This window comes from Sebastes fasciatus, chromosome 13 (assembly GCF_043250625.1).
Source record: "Sebastes fasciatus isolate fSebFas1 chromosome 13, fSebFas1.pri, whole genome shotgun sequence".
Lineage (NCBI taxonomy): Eukaryota > Metazoa > Chordata > Actinopteri > Perciformes > Sebastidae > Sebastes > Sebastes fasciatus.
Window position 1 is genome coordinate 6,040,915 of NC_133807.1, and position 21,771 is coordinate 6,062,685.

Genomic DNA, 21,771 nt, shown 5'->3' on the forward strand with positions numbered 1-21,771 from the left:
TTAAATTATGTTTAAGTTAAGGTAAGGGTTAGGCAATTGAAACACTTGGTTATGGTTAATACAAAGGCTAACTTTTATAGTAATTCTGTAAAAACTGAATTTCCCCTAATGAAATATGCCTTCTAACTCTTTGTCTTCTACCCCTCCACCACCATGACCTCCTCACCCATACTTCCTGTCTCACTACATATAGAGTTTACTACTTCCTGCACTGGCACTGAATATCGGCACTGGACGTAAATTGTGAAGTGCAGAATTGTCCAGTATGAAAATAATTATTAGGGATACTGGGCTGGTAATTACTTAGTACTATCAGGCTAGCAGCTACTGTATGCAGAGAGTGAGAATAAGGACTTGACTGGTTAAAAAAAAGTACAGTAAATGAAGACAGGGAATCTCCCAGTTTGCAAACCTCACTGCAGAAATGCAAACCTACTTCTATTGTTGACAAAAGAGAAGAAATACATTCTTATAAAATCTCCACTTGACTATACAACAACAGATGAGCAATAAGCAGGTTCTTGAGCAAAATACAATACACTTCTCTTACAGCTAACCTTTGGCCTTCCAGTGACAAACATGACCCACACGTTAAAAACACTGTATTTCCAACTGTTGTTGGAGGTAACACATCCTCTTATTTACCAGGAACCAATGATGGCGGCTGTTAAAGAGCTGCTTTTGGAAACACTGGATGATCTGGGAGAGGAAGAGTTAAAGACCTTCAAGTGGTTCCTACAGCAGGCTGAAATCCTGGAAGACTTCCCAGCCATCCAAAGGAGTCGTCTGGAGAAGGCTGACAGGCTGGACACAGTGGACCTGATAGTGAAGACATACAATAAACAATCGGTGGAGGTGACCAAGATAGTGTTGACAAAGATCAACAGGAATGACCTGGTGCAGAGTTTGTCCAACATCGGCTCAGGACCCAATGTGCATGATGTTGGAGGAATTTCAGAGAGCAGAGAAACACCCTCTGCCCGTCCCACCAGCAGCAGTCAGACTAAAGGTAAAGCTCCTCTCATTTTCTCTCCCTGGATGTCTTTTTAATCAGCCTGCTTATTTAGTTAAAGGTGCTAAATGTGAGATTGATGGTGACGGCTGAGCCGGCGGCTCACAGCTAACGGTGCTAACAACGCTATCAGTGAAAACAACAGTGCCGACAGAGCTAACAGTGTTAACCTGGGAGGAAACAATAGACTGTAGCTGGCCTATATAAGAATTGGACGTAGTCATGAACATCATGCTGTATTGAAGAAGACTTGAAAGTAGTTATTGACTCGACGGGAGCGAGTAACGTTATCTACTCCGGCCCAAGCAGGAAAAGTGAACAGTGTTTGGTTTGTCCGTTCTGGGCTACTATAGTAACATGGAGGTGCAACATGGCGGACTCCATGGAGAGGACCTGCTCCCTATGTAGATATGAAGGGCTCATTTTAAGGCAACAAAGACCAACAATTCTTATTTTCAGGTGATTATACACTAAAGAAAACATACTTATTGATATTATATTCCATTTCTGTCAATAGATCTCCCTAAATGCTACACACTGTTCCTTTAAAGACTTTGGATTGGTTCTGTTATGCAGTTGTTTTTTTTAACTCTATGATTGTTTTCACAAAGTTTTAGCAACGAAACCAGGGAGATTGTCTTCAGTCTCTAGTTGAGCGAAGCGTTTACAGACTGACTTATGAGTCTAGTCACGGTGTGTCTCTCTGTCCCTCCTCTCCAGCCACATTCCCTATTTCCCAGGCCGCTTCATTGCCATTTTCCATCTTTCTTTCCTTTCCCCATCACCTGACTGCCCCACCCAGCTACACACCTGTTCCCACCTCCCTCATCTGTTCTGCTGCTTTCCCTCATCAGCCACTCTCCATATACTGGCCCAGATCCTTTGTTCCTCTGTCAATTTATCAATGTTGCAATGTGATTTCCGGTCATTGCTTTTGAGCCTGTTTCCTGTCTGCCTGTAACCAGGCAGCAACCTCCTATTCCGAAAAGTAAAGCCAATGGGGAAGTGCCTTAAACTTGCATTCTTCCTAACAGCCAGCACGACTTCTCAGGTTGCAAAAAAGAAGTCTGATTGTATAGAAGTCTATGAGAAAATGAGCCTACTTCACACTTAATTTATTACCTCAGTAAACATTGTAAACATGAGTTTATGGTCTCAATCGCTAGTTTCAAGTCTTCTTCAATACAGCATGATGTTCATTTAGTAAATTATGGTCCCATTTAGAGTCAAATAGACCATAAAGCAGGGAATGCTTTAGGGCGTGACTACCTTGTGATCGCTACCACGGCGTTGTCCGGTCTGGGAGTTATCCGTGTTTTCGTCTTAGAACTTTAACCCTGTGTTTTCTGCTCATAAAAGTTAATTGGAACATTTTGATCGTCTAAAGATGTCTTGTTCAGCTTTCAGCTGTACTTAGCTTCAACCTCTCGTGTCACTTCTGGTGCCAAACTCGAGGCTTCAAAACCACAGTCCACAAACCAATGGGTGACGTCACTGTGACTACGTCCACTTCTTAAGGCTCTGACACACCAAGCCGACGGTTGGCCATTTGCCAGTTTGGGGCCGTCAGTGAGCGTCTGTTGGTCTAATTTTTGCGATGTGTCCCGCACCATCGGCTCTAGTCTGCCCGTGTCTGAGTTTTTTTTGGCCGATTCAGCATGTTAAAACGGCGGCGGTGCCAGTCAGTGAGAGAAGTCATTCTGATTGGCTGTTTAGCTTAAACCAAACAGTGCACAAGAAGTGAGGAAAGCAAGCAAACAAGTAAAGTCAAGAGGGCACACACAGAACAGACACACATCTTTATCTCATCTGATCATTCAAATACACAGATATTTTCACAACCACATGGCCACCTGGACTGAAGCTAAGTGGTGAGCGAGAGTGGTGTGAAAATGGTCGGCAAGCGCCGCTTTGTTTCATGTACATATAACAACAGCATGTATAGCCGCCATCCTCGGTCTTCTGGTTTCCCTTTTTGAATGACAAATACAGACTAAAGCTGCCTGCTGGTGTGGAGAGTTATTTCCTCTCACGCAGGGGCAGAACAAAAGACGGCTAACTGGCTGTCGGCTGCAGTCTTTGCTGTGTCTTCAAGTACAACTTGTCGGCCAAGACAAAGACGACGCAATAGCCAGCTTTCATCGCCGCTAGTTCTTTCGTGTCAGTTTGGTGTGTCTGGGCCTTTATATACAGTCTGCCTGACCTACTGCCTAATTTGGATTCCTGTCTTTAGCTGCTCCCAGCCTGGTCAGGTCTGCCTTCCTTTGTTTGCCTGCCTGCCTGTAAGTCTATCCATACCCTTGCCACAATGAAACACTGAAATCGCCCTGCTTGCTCGACTGTCTGCATTTGAGTCCTTCCCCCGTTGCCACTGTCCCCCCTCCCATGTGACAGAATCTGTTTGTGGATATACTGATTGACAGTTTGTATTTACTCTATGTTAATTTGTTCTCGCATAGATTTGCTGGAGCCAGAACCTGACCGTCCAGAAGTCATTGATTTAAACCAACGCACACTCCAATCACACCTCCAGAACAGGTTTATGTGTGCCCAAGAAGGGTGGTCAGAAAGGATGGATAAAAAATACCTAGATGACATCTACATAGAGCTCTACATCACATATGGGAGCGGTGCAAACATCAATATGCAGCATGAAGTCAGGCAGGTTGAGATGGCATCAAGAGAACCGGGGGGAACAGAGCAACCAGTCCAACACAGTGATATTTTCACACACCCCTCTGGAAAAAACACACCCGTAAGAACAGTGCTGACCACTGGGATTGCAGGAATCGGCAAAACATTCCTTGTACACAAATTCATCCTGGACTGGGCTGAAGGAAGAGCCAATCAAGATGTGCATCTCACGTTCCCCTTCACCTTCCGCCAGCTGAATTTACTGAAGGGCAGAATGTTTCGTTTGGCAGAGTTCATTCACGAATGTATCCGGGAAACTAAAGACATCAGCGAAGAGGATCTTAATGATGTCTTCACAAAAATACAGGCGTCAGGAAACACCAACTACGACAAGAGTAAATTCAAACTTCTGTTTGTGCTTGATGGGCTGGACGAAAGCCGCCTTCAGCTCGACTTCACTGCTGACAAACATCCCACTATTGATGTGACACAGGCAGTTGGAGTAGAAGTCCTGGTGACTAGCCTCATCAAGGGAGAACTGCTCCCCTCTGCTCGCCTCTGGATAACCACACAGCCGGCAGCAGCCAATCAGATCCCTTTGGACTTTGTTGACATCATGACAGAGGTGAGAGGGTTCACTGATCCACAGAAGGAGGAGTACTTCAGGAAAAGATTCAGAGATGAGGAGCTGTGCGGCAGAATCCTCTCCCATGTCAAGACATCTCGAAGCCTTCACATCATGTGCCACATCCCAGTCTTCTGCTGGATCACCGCTACAGTTCTGGAGGATGTGTTGAAAACCAGTGACAAAGTAGAACTGCCCAAGACCTTGACTGAATTGTACATAGAATTCTTGATGTTCCAGATCAGACAGACGAAAGAGAAGTATGGCACACAGAAGTGCATTCAGTACATTAATTCGCTTGCAAAACTTGCTTTTCACCAACTGAAAAAGGGGAACCAGATCTTCTATGAAAAAGATCTCAAAGAGAGTGGCATTGATTTCAACGAAGCCTCAGTGTACTCAGGAGTCTTCACGCAGATCTTTAGAAAGGAGCGCCGCTTGAAGAAGGGCAAGGATGAGGATAAGATGTTCAGCTTTGTCCATCTGAGTATTCACGAGTTCTTGGCTGCTGTTTATGTGGTGCAGTCACTCATTAACAGAAACAATAATGTAATGGGGCCACAACAACTCGTGCAGATGCTTTTTAGCAAACCGTCTATAGCGGAGGTCCAAAGAATGGCTATTGACAAGGCCTTAAAGAGTCCAGATGGACACCTGAACTTGTTCCTCCGCTTCCTCCTGGGTCTCTCCTTAGAGACCAGTCAGGATAGCCTACAAGGCCTACTGAAACAGACAATAAGTACTTCAGAGGCCAATCAGGAAACAGTGCAGTACATCAAGGAAAAGATCCGGGAGAATCCGTCTCCAGAGAGATGCATCAACCTGTTCCACTGTCTGAATGAGCTCAATGATCATTCTCTAGTGGAGGAGATCCAGCAGAGCCTGAGTTCAGGAAGTCTCTCCACAGACAAACTCTCTCCGGCTCAGTGGTCAGCTCTGATCTTCATCTTACTGTCATCGGGAAAAGACCTGGACGTGTTTGACCTCAGGAAGTACTCTGCTTCAGAGGAAGGTCTCTTGAGGCTGCTGCCGGTGGTCAAGAATTCTAGTGTGTTCTTGTAAGTGTATAGACAACACTTTATAAAACTTTATGAAGTGAGAAGATAGTGATTTTCCAAATTGATTTTATCAATCTTTAGACCTGTAAAGTCCTAATGCAATAATAATTGGCCATCATGATGAATCACAGTTCACATTGCCAGCTAATGGACCTTTTTCACAGCAGACATTTTGACTTGTCCTAGCAGGAAAATTACAGGTGAAAAACATTTCATTAACAATGGCTCAGTTCCATTACGTGTCCTAATAAGCTATGCCAGTAAGCAAGTGTTGGAGGCGGGCGCACGTTCATTCCGATGAGAGTTTGCTCAGTCGCGCATGAGCCAAAATGGCCCGACTGCCGAGTGATAAAGTACCTCATCTTCCTCATCCATTGGGCCCATAGAGCAGGCGCAGTAGCGTTTCCTTTGACTCCGCCTCCCAGCCCTCGCTCCTGCCTCGGTCTGGGTCTCATTCACATGAACGGAGGAAGAGAGATAACTCTGGATTCAATTATTAGTGCATTTTACAACTTTTAGGACCTAATGATTGAAACAAGGGCTATTCAAATGTTTATACTGGGAAGTTGATTTACCTAAAAAAAAAAAAAAAGAAATATCCGCTGATGTATGGACATGTCTTTCCCAATGTAAGTTCCCAATGGGAAAAAAGTTTTTTGGACCCAATGGCATCACGTGACGGACTGAAGTTGTAGTACCGCCATTTGGCCACTATGAAAAATTGCTTCAAAGCCTGGGGCTCTTCCTGGGGGCTTTGGCCAACATGCACCATACCAGGACCCTGGAACTAGCTCACGTGAATTGAATGCAGTTGATTTTAATGTTTTAATTTACACCTGTGCTTTTCCTGCTGTAAAGACATGATAATCGCAAGTCTTTTCGTGTGCAATAGGAACATTGTTCTTGCTTTTGGCATGCCATGTAGTCTGTATTGACTGCAATATAAACGTAAAATCTGCGTAAATATGCAATACTCAGAGCTAGTGACGTAGAATAAAAAGTGAGAAAGACATCTTATGGTGGGCAGTAGGAGAGGTGGATGGGTCCAACAAACACAGGACTTTCAACCTGGAGACCAGTATTCAAGACCAGTGTTCGTGTCCCAAAATGTAGTTGAGTTAGTTTGAAGTAAGGTTTGTGACATTATTTCCATACTTTCGTTATTTTGTTTCCGTACATATTTCACTTAATTTACATACTTACTTTAAAGGTCACCTATTATGCAAAATGCACTTTTCCATGTCTTTTAAACATCAATATCTGTCCCCAGTGTGTCTACAGGCCACCATAGTATCATAAAAGACCATCCTCTCTCTTTTTCTCCTCCTCCGTTTGTCCGGAAATGGGTGCAGAAAAAAAATTCGCTTTTTTCCTTGTATCTTGACGTCATTAGGGAATGCAAGTCACGTGAGGGTTTCCTGGTCGAACCAGAGAGAACCTTCAGTAGCTGACCCCGGCCCACAGCGCGTCACTGTCTCTCCTCCTCAACCTAACTTGAGCAAAGTAGCTCCCTACAGTTAGTCTGCAAGAACCAGCAGAACAGGCTTCATGTACTCCCATCATCTAAATATAACATGTTCTTTCACAAAGGCTTTATGTAATTACACTGTTTAAACAGATGATATTTATATATTATATATATTTGATGTCATGCATGTAGCAGATTACAGGTAGTAAATAGTGACTTGTAAGCAACACAACACATTTCTGTTTCACAGTCAAACTTTATTTGAGTTGACAGATGACAATATTAATTATTCACAGCATTTGTAATCATCTCACCTGCAGTTATGTTAACATGGTACAGGAGAAAGTCTTCAGCTCTGGTAAACTACGGTAAGCTAAGCTCCGGTGGTCTGTAGTCATGAGACAGCTACTATTGTAAATAATATACCATTACTCTGATCTTCCATACATTTATCTTTTAGCAGAAATAATGAACTGACCACTGTTTCACATCTTCTATTTTCCACCCTGATGGTCGCTGTGTTTACACACCGTGTCATAGCGGTAGCATGTAGCTAACCCGTTAGCATGTAGCTACATGCTAACGGGTTAGCTACATGCTACCGGGTTAGCTTTGTATCTCCATGTAAACAGCCATCTGCTCTCAGCTGTCTGCTCTCCTCTGGGATGATTCTGTCGGTCATTTCTCACAGATGGATCTGTAAAGACAGACGTAAAACAGAGTGTATGTTTACGGTTTACAGAGTTGATGCATGAGGTAAACACTGAGCTAACTAACAGAGCTATAAACAGCATTATTTACCTGAGAGAAACCGTCAGGAAAACCTGGAATCTGGACCGCAGATGTTCATCATGTGTCGCCGATTTCTGATCAGATTCCTCCGGTAACGTGCGCTGGGTGAAGTTTCTGGTTTATAAACTTTAAAGTGGTTTATAAACTTTATTCTAGCTGCTATCTCTCCACTCGTCTCTCTCTCTCTCTCTCTCTCTCTCTAGAGAGAGAGAGAGAGAGAGAGCTTCTCCGGGAGGGAGGGGGAGGGTGACGCTGTTGTTGAGGACGTTTGATTGACAGAAAACGCTGACCAATCAGAGCAGAGTGGGAGGAGACAGAGGCTACAGACACAGAAATCAGCACTTTTGGAAATGGGCTGAAACAGAGGTTATAGAGACATGCTGGAATGCATGATCTGATTGTTTTTTTGAAAAAAAAACTTCAGAGACATGGTTTGGAGGTGTCTGAGACCTATAATAACTAGTTTAAATAGAGTATAATATGTGACCTTTAAGCCCAACCATGATGTTTTTCCTAAATGGTTTTGTTGTCTGAACCTAACTGTGGCTGTTACCGTAGTTTTACTGCGTGGCGTAAAAATTACACAAAAAGAGGTGTACAAACGAGACGCAAAAAGGCTATTATGCGTTTTCATGACACGCTGAATGTCTTTGTATTGTTGTGCTATTTATATGCCTTCCCATGAGATCGGGTTGCATGATAAGATGTCTGCAATGAAAAAGGTCTATTGTGGTTTGTTACATCTGTCACTATTTCTCCTTTAGCCTGAGTAGCTGTAAATTATCAGAGAGAAGCTGTGAAGCTCTGTCCTCGGTTCTCAGCTCCCAGTCCTCCACTCTGAGAGAGCTGGACCTGAGTAACAACGAGCTGCAGGATTCTGGAGTGAAGCTGCTTTCTGGTGGCCTGGAGAGTCCACACTGTAAACTGGAAACGTTCTGGTCTGCTCACCTCAATTTTATAACCATTCGTAATTCACTTTTACATGTTTTATGTTTGTGCATGTGTATGGTTTTCAAGCCAAGCTTATTGTGAGATTATTTTGTTTCTGATTCTTAATCAGGCTGAGTGGCTGCAAACTGACCTGGAGAAGCTGTGAAACTCTGGCCTCAGCTCTCAGCTCCCAGTCCTCCGGTCTGAGAGAATTGGACCTGAGTAACAATGACCTGCGGGATTCGGGAGTGAAGACACTCTCTACTGGACTGATGAGTCCAAGCTGTAAACTGGAAACACTTAGGTTAACATTCATGAAATTGCACAGTTTGACTGAGTTTTAAATCAGGTTGGAAATGTTAAAATATGTTATGAGGAAAGAGGGTATGGAGGAATTCATTTATCTGATACACTGTAACTTGAAGAACATGTATGATGAGTGAACTGTAGTTTTTTTGGATTCCCCATTATGCACTGATATTCCAACACAGTCTCACGACAGTTTGTGAAATAGTCATGAAATTTATACTATTTGATTCGTGTACACAGACACAAATTTCCCCCTTTTTTTTCTCGTGACGCTCAGCACGACTTTAAACAATGTATTTTTTTGTGCTTTTTCCTACGAATGTTCAGCAACACGTGACGCACATGTCAATTTTCGCTACAGTCTAATCAAAATAAAACGAATTGGTTAGGTTTAGGAAAAGATCGCGGTAAGGGTTAAACTTACTCCGGAAGTGCCATAACTTAAGTACGGAAGTTACGTGACAAATAAATCAACTTTGACTTCTGGTTTCAAATGGGACACAAACACCAGTCTCCTGTGTGAAAGTCCTGTGTTTTTTGACAAACCCATTCACTCCAACTTCCTCCCTACATGCCGTTCACCGCTCTTCACAATAACCTGGATTACATATGAATGCTATGAAGCAGAGAGAGATTACTGGTTGCTCTGTGTACCCAACTGTAGATAACAAATGTGTTGGGTGCTTTTGGAAAATGGGGGAAAACAGGATAAACACAAAGGCAATCCAGGCACTCCAAAATCTTAGGACAAGTAACAACGAGGAAATAAATATAAAAAAAAAACTTTACGATCGTGGCTAAAATCCGGAAATGAGTTAACATTTTAGCAATTCGGTTCCCTCGTCTGGAAGTCAATGGGTTTTTAGTAAGATACCTGAAATAAGGTCGGTGGTTAACACAAGCTTACAAGATGTCAACGTTTTGTTCTCAGACATAAAATACATCAGTAAATACCGTAAATTGCTAACAGATGGCTAAATGAGACTACTAAACGTCATCACGCCAACTCGTCCTCCTTTACAGCCTCGTTGTGTTTACTCGCGCTCATGGGACCGTGGTGTGGTTCATTTATAGCCTAACGTTAGCTTTTTACTTCTGGCATTTGCGTTCACGCTTCAAAAATCATAAAAGTGGTGTTCATTTGTGGAGATTATCTTGCTGAACAAAACGTGCATTTGCCACAGAGCAAATTTTCTGCAATAATCCAAAACCCAACGGAACAATCCCATGGGCTTTTTGTCGAGGGAACCAGGGAGATGCTAACTTCCTGGTTGGCCTACAAAAATATGTCATACCTGGAGCACTTTATTCATCAAGGCATTTAACTATATGAGTACAGTATGAGTGAAACTGAATTTTATATCTGAACTTTTCTTTTATGTTTTTCAAATTTCTTTTTTATTTCAAATTCTTCAGGTTGAATGTGTGTAACCTGTCAGAGAGAAGCTGTGAAGCTCTGTCCTCGGTTCTCAGCTCCCAGTCCTCCAGTCTGAGAGAGCTGAACCTGAGTAACAACGACCTGCAGGATTCTGGAGTGAAGCTGCTCTCTGGTGGACTAGAGAGTCCACGCTGTAGACTGGAAACCCTCAGGTCAGGAATCCTCACTTTGACAATACTGCCGTTTGGTAAGTTCCCCTCGGCATTGGAAACCGACGCACAGAGACACCCTTTAGCAACAGTATGTGACGAACCGGGCGTTCAACTAACTCCAATGTAAACCCACCCACTGCATTATTTTTGACAGTCAGAGCAGGTGACGTAGTATTAATAGCGTGAGAGTCCGTGCAGGGCGGGCGGGAGGAGTGGTGGAGGGGTCAAACAAACACAAGTCTTTCAACCAGGAGACCGGTGTTCGTGTCCCGTGTGAAACTAAAAGTAGTGTTGACTTATTTTGTCACGTGAGTCGGTAGTCAGTGAAGCTAAGGTCAACCACGACCGTTTCCTAACCCTACCTAAGTGTTTCCTAACCATACCTAAGTGGTTGTGTTGCCTAAACCTAACTTCCTGTGAAAACAGAAGTTTATTTTGAAAGGACACTATGCATGTAACGAGTGTATATTGACACGCCGTCCTCGGTCCGTCCAAAAGTAACGCAAGAGGGTTACCCCGTGCGTCGGTCTCTGATGCCGAGGGGCACTGACCAAGCGGTGGTAATTGACGAGTTGGGAGTGAGAATGTGTTGGTTTGTCCTTGTTGCCTTCAGTGTTGAGGCCTAAATTACATTATAAAAGGGAATTATGCAGCAACTTATTCAAGACCTGCTGAAGTGACCAAATACAGGCAGAAAGAAGATTATGGAGTAGTGGTTGCTGTTTGTTTTTCTAAAACATTTTAACACCACACATACAAAGTGCTTTGTAGTAAGACCGTGGCCCTCTCTCATGTCTGTGCAGGTTGTCGGGCTGCCTGGTCACAGAGGAAGGCTGTGCTTCTTTGGCCTCAGCTCTGAGCTCTAACCCGTCCCATCTGAGAGAGTTGGACCTGAGCTATAATCATCCAGGAGACCCAGGAGTGAAGCTGTTGTCTGCTGGACTGGAGGATCCACTGTGGAGACTGGGCACGCTCATGTAAAGCTTTAAACTAAACCCATTTTCTCAGTCACACTGATGAGCTGATAAGTATTGTCTCCATATTTAACAAGGTTATGACTGATATTGCTTGTAAAAAGAAAATACAACAGTCTGGTTCTGTTTATTTCTCCAGAGTGGACCATATTGGAATATGCTGGTTGAAATCTGGTCTGAGGAAGTGTAAGTGTGTATCTTTTCATAATAAATCCTGTGCATTCGATAATGGACACAGTTTTGTGTGAAAGCTAATCTATGATACCTTTGGGAAGCAGGGCTTGGGTCTGTTAGGGCTGTCACTCTTTATTCAATGTTTGAACGTGGGAAAATAGTGGGAACAACATAAAACACTTTGTGACACACCAAATTAAACAGAAATTAGATTTCTCAAATTACCTATGATAATTTAAAGAATGATACATGAAATAGAAACCCCTGTACAATGTGATGTAATGATAAGAATATATTTACATTGTATCATGTTATAATTGTTTATACTGTGTCAGTTAAGATTTCGTGGAACTTTTATAACTGTAGTTTGTTGTGAGGTGGACAAAATATCAGAAACACGTTTTCATATAATACAGTTCAATATGATAGCAAAGAACGCAAGAAGTGAAAGTCAATTGTTCGTTCCTTTGCAACATCAGCGCCCAGCAGCAGAACTACGGTTCCGCCATTTTGGACTAAAAAGCGACTACCGGACGCCAGTAAAACGTCCGCATACAAGTGCTGTACAAAATTAAAACTAAATTATTTATATTCTATTGTCATATTCTACTGAAATGGCCTGTGTTGAATAATAAAATGTTATAAATATAATAAGCGTTTTCAGTCCAAAATGGCGGCAACAGCTGTTGCCCAAAGAAACACTGTAGTTTTGTCTCTTTGCTTCTCTACTCTTTGTTAATCGGCTACTAACACAAACACCGAGCACCCTGACCGGTCTGTGGCTACGCAGCCCCATACGCAACAAACTGCGATGCACTGTATATTCTGACACATTTCTATTGGAACCAGCATTCACTTTTTCAGCAGTTTGAGCTACAGTAGCTCTTCTATTGGATCGGACAACACGGGCCAGCCTTTACTCCCCACGTGCATCAATGAGCCTCGGGTCTGACCCTGTCGCCGGTTCACCGGTTTTCCGTTCTCGGACCACTGCAGACCGGGAACATCCCAAAAGAGCTGCAGTTTTGGAGATGCTCTGACCCAGTCGTTTAGCCATCACTATTTGGTCCTTGTCAAAGTCGCTCACATCCTTACGCTTGCCCATTTTTTCTGCTTCCAACACAAAGTTCAAAGTTCAAAATTTGCACTTGCTGTCTAATATATCCCAGGTGCCATTGTAATGAGATAATCAATGTTATTCACTTATCCTCTCAGTGGTCTTAATGTTATGGCTGATATATCTATATATATATATGTCAATTCTATAATAATAACTCTATTCTATCTTTCATGGTGTCAGAAAAACAGCCGTTTTCAGCTTTGCGACGATGCTTTTTCCAGCTGATCCAAGAGGATTTTTTAAATAGTTTATTTAGCTGAGGAAGTTGGAGCATTTTGTCAATCACAAACATTCAACATCAACACATCTGGAGATACCTGGTTTTCACTGGACAGTAAGGGGATGAAAAACTGTCATCTGAAAAGTAACTTAAGCTGTCAGACAAATGTAGTGGAGGGAAAAGTAGCTGCAAAATGTACCCCTGAGATGTGTAGTTGTATAAAGTTGCATAAAATAGATACTCAAGTAAGTACCTCAAATTTGTACTGAAGTAAAGTACTTGAGTAAATGTACTTTCATTCCACTATTGTCCTTCTGTAATGAAGTTCTGTAAGATCTGAGCTAATCACACGGACAAAGTGCTTTGGTTAAACAGCAAATTAGAATTTCTGTTGATACAGAGCGGAGCTAAACATTGTTATCCTGCTAACTGGACCCAGTTTATCTCATCCCTGTTGTCTTCTGCCAACCACTTCAGCTGCAGAACAGTCCCACATCTAACATAAGAAAAGCAGTTTGGTCTCCACACAAAAGATGGAAAAATCATGGATAAAGATGATTTCTTGTTCTCTCCATCAGATGCTTGTGAAGTCACCCTGGACCCAAACACAGCAAACAGATACCTGGTTTTGTCTAAAGACAACAGAACGGTGACACTGGTGAGAGAGATGCAGCCATATCCTGATCACCCAGAGAGATCCTCCAATTCGAAGCAGCTGCTGTGTACAAATGGTCTGACTGGCCGCTGTTACTGGGAGGTGGAGAGGAAAGGGTGGGTTGATGTAGGAGTGACTTACAGAAGAAACAGTGCTGACTGCTGCCTCGGGCTCAATGACACGTCTTGGAGCGTGTGCTGCTCTCTGGACCGGTACTCTGTCTTTACCAATAACAGATTGACAGCCATATGTACGACCACCTCTGTTTCTGACAGAGTAGCGGTGTATCTGGACTGGCCTGCCGGCACTCTGTCCTTCTACATAGTCTCCTCTGACACGCTGGTCCACCTCCACACCTTCCACTGCACATTCACTGAACCCGTCTATCCTGCGTTTGGTTTTGAGTATCTGAGAGGCACTGTGTCTCTGTGTCAGCTGAATGAGGGAGAGTCGCCACCCATAGACAAACACGGTTGCTGAAATAAGGCCGTACAACATCACGCACACAAATAAAACTTATATATTTATGTTACAATATGTATTTTCATGTCACAATACAAATCTCAATGTCAGTGTCTTAATGTACTCTGCATGGAGGGAAATGAACAGTAATATAACTTGTGCAGTATCTGTATATTACGATTGACCGATTAAATTATCTTTCTTATGAACCTTTTTCTTTTATTTCCTTTTTTTTATTGGGTTTCTTTAACACTTTTCTTTTTTGTCAACCTAAGCAATTTCAGTTTTCAAATGTTGTCACACAGAATTGCAAGTTAAAGGTTAGAGAACTTTAATTGTCGCTCACGGTGGAAAAATACACTGAAAACTGAAAGCTAATGTCCAAGAAGTTGCACGTTCTGTCTGAATATAATAATATTGGCCCCTTGGCAGTGACAGTGGGTGGACATCTACAAGAAAAAAACAAGACTAGTCACAGGCACTCTTTGTGGACAATGCTCTCAGGCTGGTTTGTCTCCTGTAGCTTCCACCACCCTGAGTCCACCACCAGGAACTAAAGGGGAGCTACACTACAAGTCAGCCAAGTATAGGTACTATGCAAGTGTGCAAAAGAGTTAGACAAAGCTCTCCATCTACTGGACAAAGAGAAAAATTAAACTTCCACATTATGTTAACCTTGAGCTCAGTGTTCCCTGAGCTCAGCCTCGCAGGTAACATTTCCTCCCTTCTATGTACTGCTGCCAGCATGCTAATAATAAAATAGCTTTTCTAAAGCCTGAAAACAGAGCCATGAACACTTGAATTACAATATGCTGAGAGGTTATTGAAATTATGGAATTTATGCCCAATGATGCCTAAAACATTCTGCCTACTGCATGTTTCAGATAGTAGATGGTTAACTTTAGTGTTTGGATCATGACAGTTTTCGGGTACCTGCCAATCATACTGAATGGCAGGTTTACAGCATGCAAGGAAATGTTGCCTAGCAAGCTTCACTCAGGGAAACAATACCTCGCAATATTTCTTCACCTCAGACTTGCACTGGTCCAACGGTTAATCTGGATTTGAAGAGTGAAGTTGTGAGGATGTGACAGCAGGATCAGATCAAATGAGGCACAATCAGCAATGTTTCCTGAGCGTTTCCTATACAGATGGAATGAAAATCTCTTCATTTGGATGTGAGTTGTCTATGTTTAATGAACAAATTATTGTCATTTATTCTATAATTATATATGTAAGGATGACTACAAGGGCAGTTGTATATCTGAATATTAATTTGAGTTGTAATGTGATTGTGGGGGGAACAGCCTTCAATGAATCCATTTTTGCTTGTTATTCGCAGTGTTACAAGAATGAGGCCGACAGGTTGCAACTTGCTACGGTATTGGTGCAATGTGAGAAAATAGCAGAAGTAGTCGGCCAGTTTATATCATTTTGACTGAAGAGTATTTATACCAACTGTCACTAATGTCAACCAAGTCCTCCTATGAAACATTCAGGCTTCATTTGACTTCAAAAGCTCAGTGGAAAGTCAGATATGTAGGATGTAAACTTCAGTCTGATAACAGTATGGTGATAACAGTAAAAATATATTATTTTGAAAGATTTTATCTTGAAAGTTGCTTAAAAACCTGTATAAACCTGTATTAGACAATGTGAAATCTATTGATGTAAATGTTTTAGTTAAAACTCTGCAATAGTGACTGCTAGTGTCTGTGTATGTGTGTGTGTGTGTCTAGTGTGTATCTTTAATTTACTTCCCTAAATGTAACTTCTGCTGACGTAAAACTGAACAGTTACAAACACACATAACAAAGCTATGTGCAATACTGCCACACTGACAGTTGAACGTACTCAAGATTTTACTTCTCATTTACTACAAATGATGTATAGTACATACATACTACATGACTAGAAACCATAGTCCAAGTATTTATATGATCAGAGTGGGGAAAAGGAAAAATCTGTGGAGTATTCTAATAAGGCCTTACTCATAATGGTTTCCTACATGATGATACACGTTTTGGGGTCCCCCAAGAATTTGAATATGTTGCACTTTCAGCACTGCTTAACAGATACATGAAAACAAAGCATCTACTTAGTTAGCATGCTAAGATTTCCTAATTAGCACTCAACACAACGTGCACTGATGCTGATACATCAGACCGGCACATCCGAGTACTTTACAAAAAGTCAAGGCCACGCCCCCTTTTTGGGAATAGAAAACTGAAGATGAACTTCAATTCAATCTGACATATGATTGGATTGTAATTTTAACAAGTTCTTATGCATTCACCTCTTGTTACAATACATATACAAATGTTTGTTTATACACATGTCTAATATTTATTTTGCGATCTTGCCTGAACCTGAGCGTTGGTGATACCTTAAAGGAACTATTTGTAACTTTCAGAATTGCTTGTTAACAGCGACACCTGTGGCCGTGAAGTCAACGAAAGTCAGCGTCGGGGTCGCGCTTGCTCGCTCTAAATATACCTGAACAGTGGTTCAAAACAGTGAGGCGACACACGTCAGCTAAAACCACAATATCACTCTATATTTCACCTGCTTGACAGTAATGTTAGCTGACCAGACGAAGGTCTCTCCATGAATCAATGCTGATCCTAGTGTTGGCTTTTCCTGCTTCAGCGCAGGCTGAAGCAGAGGGGCTCCGCAGCGAGTAACGTTGTCGTCCCCGCCCGCAGCCAGAGTGAGCAGGGAAGACACCGGCACCCGGTCGATAATGTAGGGGTTCTACTTTGGTAGGTTTTGGTTATTAGCAAATTAATTAATAAGTAATAATAGAATTATTAATATTAATAAAGATTATCAATAAACATCAATAATAAACGGGGCACCACCCTGGAATCAGGGACCAATGACCAAAACGTTAATATAGTCTCATTATATATGCTAAACTATCAATTTGGAACGTTGATTAATAATTAAATTAATAACTATAACCAAAATAGATAGTAAAGGTTGAAGGATATCGGAGTTCTTGACATAGCAGAGGTTGGCAGTATTCACTCTTGTGCAACATTAAAGAGACCAGCATGTATATTCCACAATCATTTATTTACAAGATAATAAAGGTTCAAAACACAATATTAATCTAACTAAATAACTAAACTAAACAAACCAAACACAGTGTGTGTGTGTGTGTGTGTGTGTGTGTGTGTGTGTGTGTGTGTGTGTGTGTGTGTGTGTGTGTGTGAGAGAGAGAGAGAGGGGGGGGGGGGGGGAAACAAGATGGCGTCTTGTTTCAAAATGTCTGTATGGCCTACAAACAAAATGGCGAGCACTGTAAAACTACAAAGATGGCGGAATCAAAGATGGCGGAATCAAAGATGGCCATCAGCATGTCATCACATGACCTCTTTGTTCTAGGACAGAGAGGGGGGTGATGTGGGGGTTAAGATTATCTGAAGCTGTATGTTTATGTTTAACTAATTCACAGTTTCTGTATGTGATCTTAATGTGTGTTAGATATGCAGTGGGTTAGAAAAGATGGTTAGTTTGCATGCAAGACCTTGTCTATGTAAAGCATAAACTAAACACATCAGATGTGGCGAAGCCAGTTACCCAAAAATCAAATACAGATAAATCAACACAGTGAAACTCAATGAATAACATTAAACCAAATCAATACAAGTACTTTCTAGAAATCAAAGTTGGACAGTCTTGCTCAGCCATGTGCGATTGCTAATGCTAAGGCCCAGTACGTTACCAATCCATGGAAGAACCGGTTTTGTGATTCCATGTGTTGAAGTTGTGGTTCCAAGTCAAAGATGTCGTCTTTGCTGTTAGTTTGGTGCTAACTTCTTTGCTTGATAGCTTGAAGTTAGCTGGTGGAAAGGGCAGAGCACTCGCGTCGTCTGCCGTTTGGTTCCTTGGTTGCAATGGCTGTTTCCTAACAGGCCATTGATCAGAACCAGAACTGTTTTGCAAGTTCTGGACTTGAGAGCCGTTCACCTCAACCAGGTCAGCCTGGGTTGAGGAGATGAAGAGCAGAGAGAGCGCAGCAGCTCACCTCTGGCACGTCAGGAGAGATGAGCAGATGAGAAGAAAGAGGAGGAACAAAGGACATTCCTCTGGTTTTGTTCTGGCTGAATTTCACACCTCTGGGTGAAATGTTACTGTAGCCAATGAGGACTAAGCTGAGTCCTGTGGTCAAGGAGAGCATACCTCCAGGATTCTGGGAGACAGTTCACTGTGTCTGCCACCCGAAATGGCAGGTCCCTACATCCCCCCTGTTGTGGTCTTAAGATGTGTGTCATCCTTGAAGAGCAAAACAGAAGGTTGAACAGTTCACAGATCCTTGGAAACAACCTGGAGGTTGTACAGTCCAATCCCTGTGGACAACTGAAAAGTTGTTAAATCCATGATTGAAAAAGTTCATTCAACAGTTCATTCCATTTTGTAACGTCTGGGCAGTTCATTAACCAATTGGGCATTGGTTAAGACTATCTATCCTGGCTAAGCAAGAACAGTCCCTAAGTTACAAATAAAACCAGATAAACAAAAACAATAGCATTGTATAAAATACCTAACTATGTTTCTCTGTTATTTATAAGGTTAGTGAAGAACAGGAATGTTAGAGGTGTTAAGTTGTTAAGGTGAGAGGCGGAGTGTCACCTAAAACAATGCGGACAGGTGTATGACTGGTTCTGTACAGTCATAATGTGGTGTCCTAAGCTAGTGTGTGTACTAGTGATCTCTAAACAAGATACTACTAAGGAGTTGGTCCAAGTGTACTTGTAAAGTTGGACAGTGGTGTCTGAGTTGAGTGTTTGCTGTTGCTAACAAACTCTAGTTTTCCCTAGTAACTGCAAAAGAGGAAAGGAAAATGAAGGCACCGTAATCTAGCGTCAGTCTCACTGTTAGCTAGGTGTAGCTAATACCGTGGGAAGGTAGCTCTGGATCTCTCGTGCTTACCTCGTGGCTCAGGGCTGTAACGCTCCAGGTAGCCAGAGGCAGAGAGGCACTCAGAGTAGCTATCACTGTATGCTAGATTATGTCCATGTTCTGAACCTTGTTCAGAGTCTGAAATGTGGTCAGAGATGCTGTGGTCATCGTCAGACCGGTCACGCCAATTCTGGGACAGAATTTCAGCGTATGGCTTTCTAACACTTCTGTTGTGTGAATGCCTATCTCTATGCAAATGGGGGACATGGCGGTTCCGCTCAGTGTCCTTATGCAACCTCTTCTGACCCCCCTTCGACCTATTGTGAAGGTGGTCTTTTGAGGTGGCAGATCTGCTTGACACGTCAGTGTTTGAGCTGGTGGGCTCAGTTAATTTACCCCCCCTTTTGGAAATGACCAGAGTTTCCCAAGCTATCTGTGTCATCTTCCTTATCTCACACAGTGAGGGGTTACCCTCATGCGTCCTTAGTACCACGTGAGTGCGTACGCAGGGATGCAGATTCTGCAGAAACAAGGACTTGAAGAAGGAGTTTTCTTCTAAGCCTGGCGCATTCTTACCTTGGAAGTATGCATGCCTTAAACGTTTATAGTAATCTCTAGGATTCTCACTACGTGAATGTTTAATCTGAAGGGCTGCAAACATCGCTGAGGTCTCGTCAGCTGTGGAAGAGAATTCTTCTATCAGTGCATGACGAAGCTCACAATAGTCATTTCTGACACTGGGAGGTTGTGACTGTATAAACTTGTGCACAGCTTTTGAGCTGGTTTTCCACATAAGTTTAACTTTCTCCCTTTGGGTGGCGTGTGTTAAGTCAATTAGATTGTGATCTAATTCCTTAAAATAGTCATCAATGTGTTGATCACAGTTGCCTGGATCAAAACATTCAATGTCCTTAGCTATGAATTCCAGCACTTCATGGCGGGGAGTCCTTTCTGCTGAAGGCAAGACTAAATTAGCATTACAATGCACTGGTGCATCACATGCTAATGTTCTCTCTGGCTGAGAGGCAGAGGCTGGACAGCTGTCATCACCCTTGTGACAGAGTGGGAAGCAGGCTGAACTTTTGGAGGGAGGAGCATAGAGGAAGGTGTCATTTCTCTGTGGCTGAGAAGAACATGAGGCAGGATATCTTCTTGAAGATAAACTACATGTGTCTTCACTGTCAGTTTCAGAACAATAAGTAGTCAGGTAGCTGTTCACTCTTTCTCTCGGCGGAGGTTGAGGATCTGACTTCATTCCCAAAGATTTTGAGTCGGTTGGAAATCTTTCACTTCTGAGTGGAGAGGGAGTTAACCTTTCATCGAGTGAGGAGAGCGAATCTGAGTAACCAGAATCACAGTGACTGACAGACTGTGGTGGGGAAAGACATTCTAGTCTAAGCCCTAACAATTTTTCTTTGTACTGAAAAAGAGCTAACTCTGCTGAATGCAGGTCTTCTAAGTAACGCATGGCTTTCTTATCAGCTGTCTGAACTTCATGGAGGAGACTAGCACTTTGCGTTCTTAGGCTATCTACCTCTTTTTCCAGGGCTGCTTTACTCTGAGTGGCAAGACTGGTCTGCCTGTGGAAAATCAGAAGCAAGCATTTTAACAATGAGTCTTTGGATGCGGTCTGCGCATCAAACCTGTCTGTGAGGAGCGATTCCATTTCTTTCCTGCACTCACTGAAACTCAACCTGCTGATGAGTTCAGGGCAGCCAGGGTTTAGGCTCTGTGCTAGGGAAGAAATAAAAAGCTCTACACAGGGGTTCTCCATTGTTAAACCTGGAATTAGAGGGTGAAACTAAACAGGATGTCTAGTACAAAACAAAACAATGTTGTTGGCTATGGTGTTGCGTTGGCAGACACCTTGTGGTGTAGTTTGGGAGGTACACTAGCCTTACAACAATACACTGGCCTACACTATGGGGGGTAGCTCCCTGTGGAGTAGCTCCTGTGGAGGAGGGGACCAACTAGTGACTCTAGTGGGCATCAACAAAAGGCCAGTAAAGTAAACAAGGTTTACAAAATAAGTTTGCTTACACACAACATGCACTAACTGAAATGCACGGCAGTAACAGTTGTGATGATGTTTCTTAAAGGTGACTCAAGCTGGACACGTGGAAGTAACAGCTAGGTTGCAAACTTATATCACAGGGCTGGTAGCACACTGTGGCTCTTATCTTAACTCAGGCTGTGGAATGCTTGGCAGTTACACAGCAGGGTACAAGCTCTCTATGTTACACAGGGCCGGTGGCACGCTGTGTCATTAAAGGAACACTTAGATTAACAGCAAAATATGACAACTAGACTAGATTGCATTGAATATGTGGTATTCGAATGCTGAACCAAAATTCTCTCAAGTTCTACAGCATAGGTTAACTTGAATTAGCAGCAAAAGCAAATGTTTAAAATTAACACCATAAAGGCTTAAAGTGTTAATACTCAAAATCTTTCAAATAAACAATTCTAACCACAATGTACTTGTTTAAAAGTACAGCTGGACTTCTACTCCTGTGGAAGACTAGTGGTGTAGACTGTAAACACTTTTGGTTTGTTTAGAAGTGGAATATGAAATTTTTGTTTTTGACCAAAAATTATGCTGAAAATTAATATTGCACAATTATGAACATTTGCCAACAAGAATACTATGCCTCACACGGGGCACCATTATGTAGGGGTTCTACTTTGGTAGGTTTTGGTTATTAGCAAATTAATTAATAAGTAATAATAGAATTATTAATATTAATAAAGATTATCAATAAACATCAATAGGGCTGCACGGTGGTGCAGTGGTTAGCACTGGCGCCTCACAGCTAGAGGGTTGCAGGTTCGAATCCGGC

At 42.4% G+C, this 21,771-nt stretch overlaps 1 protein-coding gene across 1 annotated transcript in view; it reads left to right on the plus strand.

Annotated features, from left to right (window-relative positions):
* Nucleotides 1-640: 640 nt before the first annotated feature.
* The window catches only part of LOC141781435 (uncharacterized), a 33,612-nt gene continuing 12,481 nt past the window's right edge, over nucleotides 641-21,771 (plus strand). Inside the window, exons 1-10 of the mRNA XM_074657203.1 lie at nucleotides 641-1,009; nucleotides 3,472-5,329; nucleotides 8,354-8,527; nucleotides 8,650-8,823; nucleotides 10,245-10,418; nucleotides 11,222-11,395; nucleotides 11,532-11,578; nucleotides 13,485-14,033; nucleotides 14,547-14,624; nucleotides 14,726-14,733. Of these exons, the coding sequence (XP_074513304.1) occupies nucleotides 655-1,009; nucleotides 3,472-5,329; nucleotides 8,354-8,527; nucleotides 8,650-8,823; nucleotides 10,245-10,418; nucleotides 11,222-11,395; nucleotides 11,532-11,578; nucleotides 13,485-14,033; nucleotides 14,547-14,624; nucleotides 14,726-14,733 (3,591 nt within the window). The 5' untranslated portion in view covers nucleotides 641-654. The remainder of the gene's footprint in view (nucleotides 1,010-3,471; nucleotides 5,330-8,353; nucleotides 8,528-8,649; nucleotides 8,824-10,244; nucleotides 10,419-11,221; nucleotides 11,396-11,531; nucleotides 11,579-13,484; nucleotides 14,034-14,546; nucleotides 14,625-14,725; nucleotides 14,734-21,771) is intronic.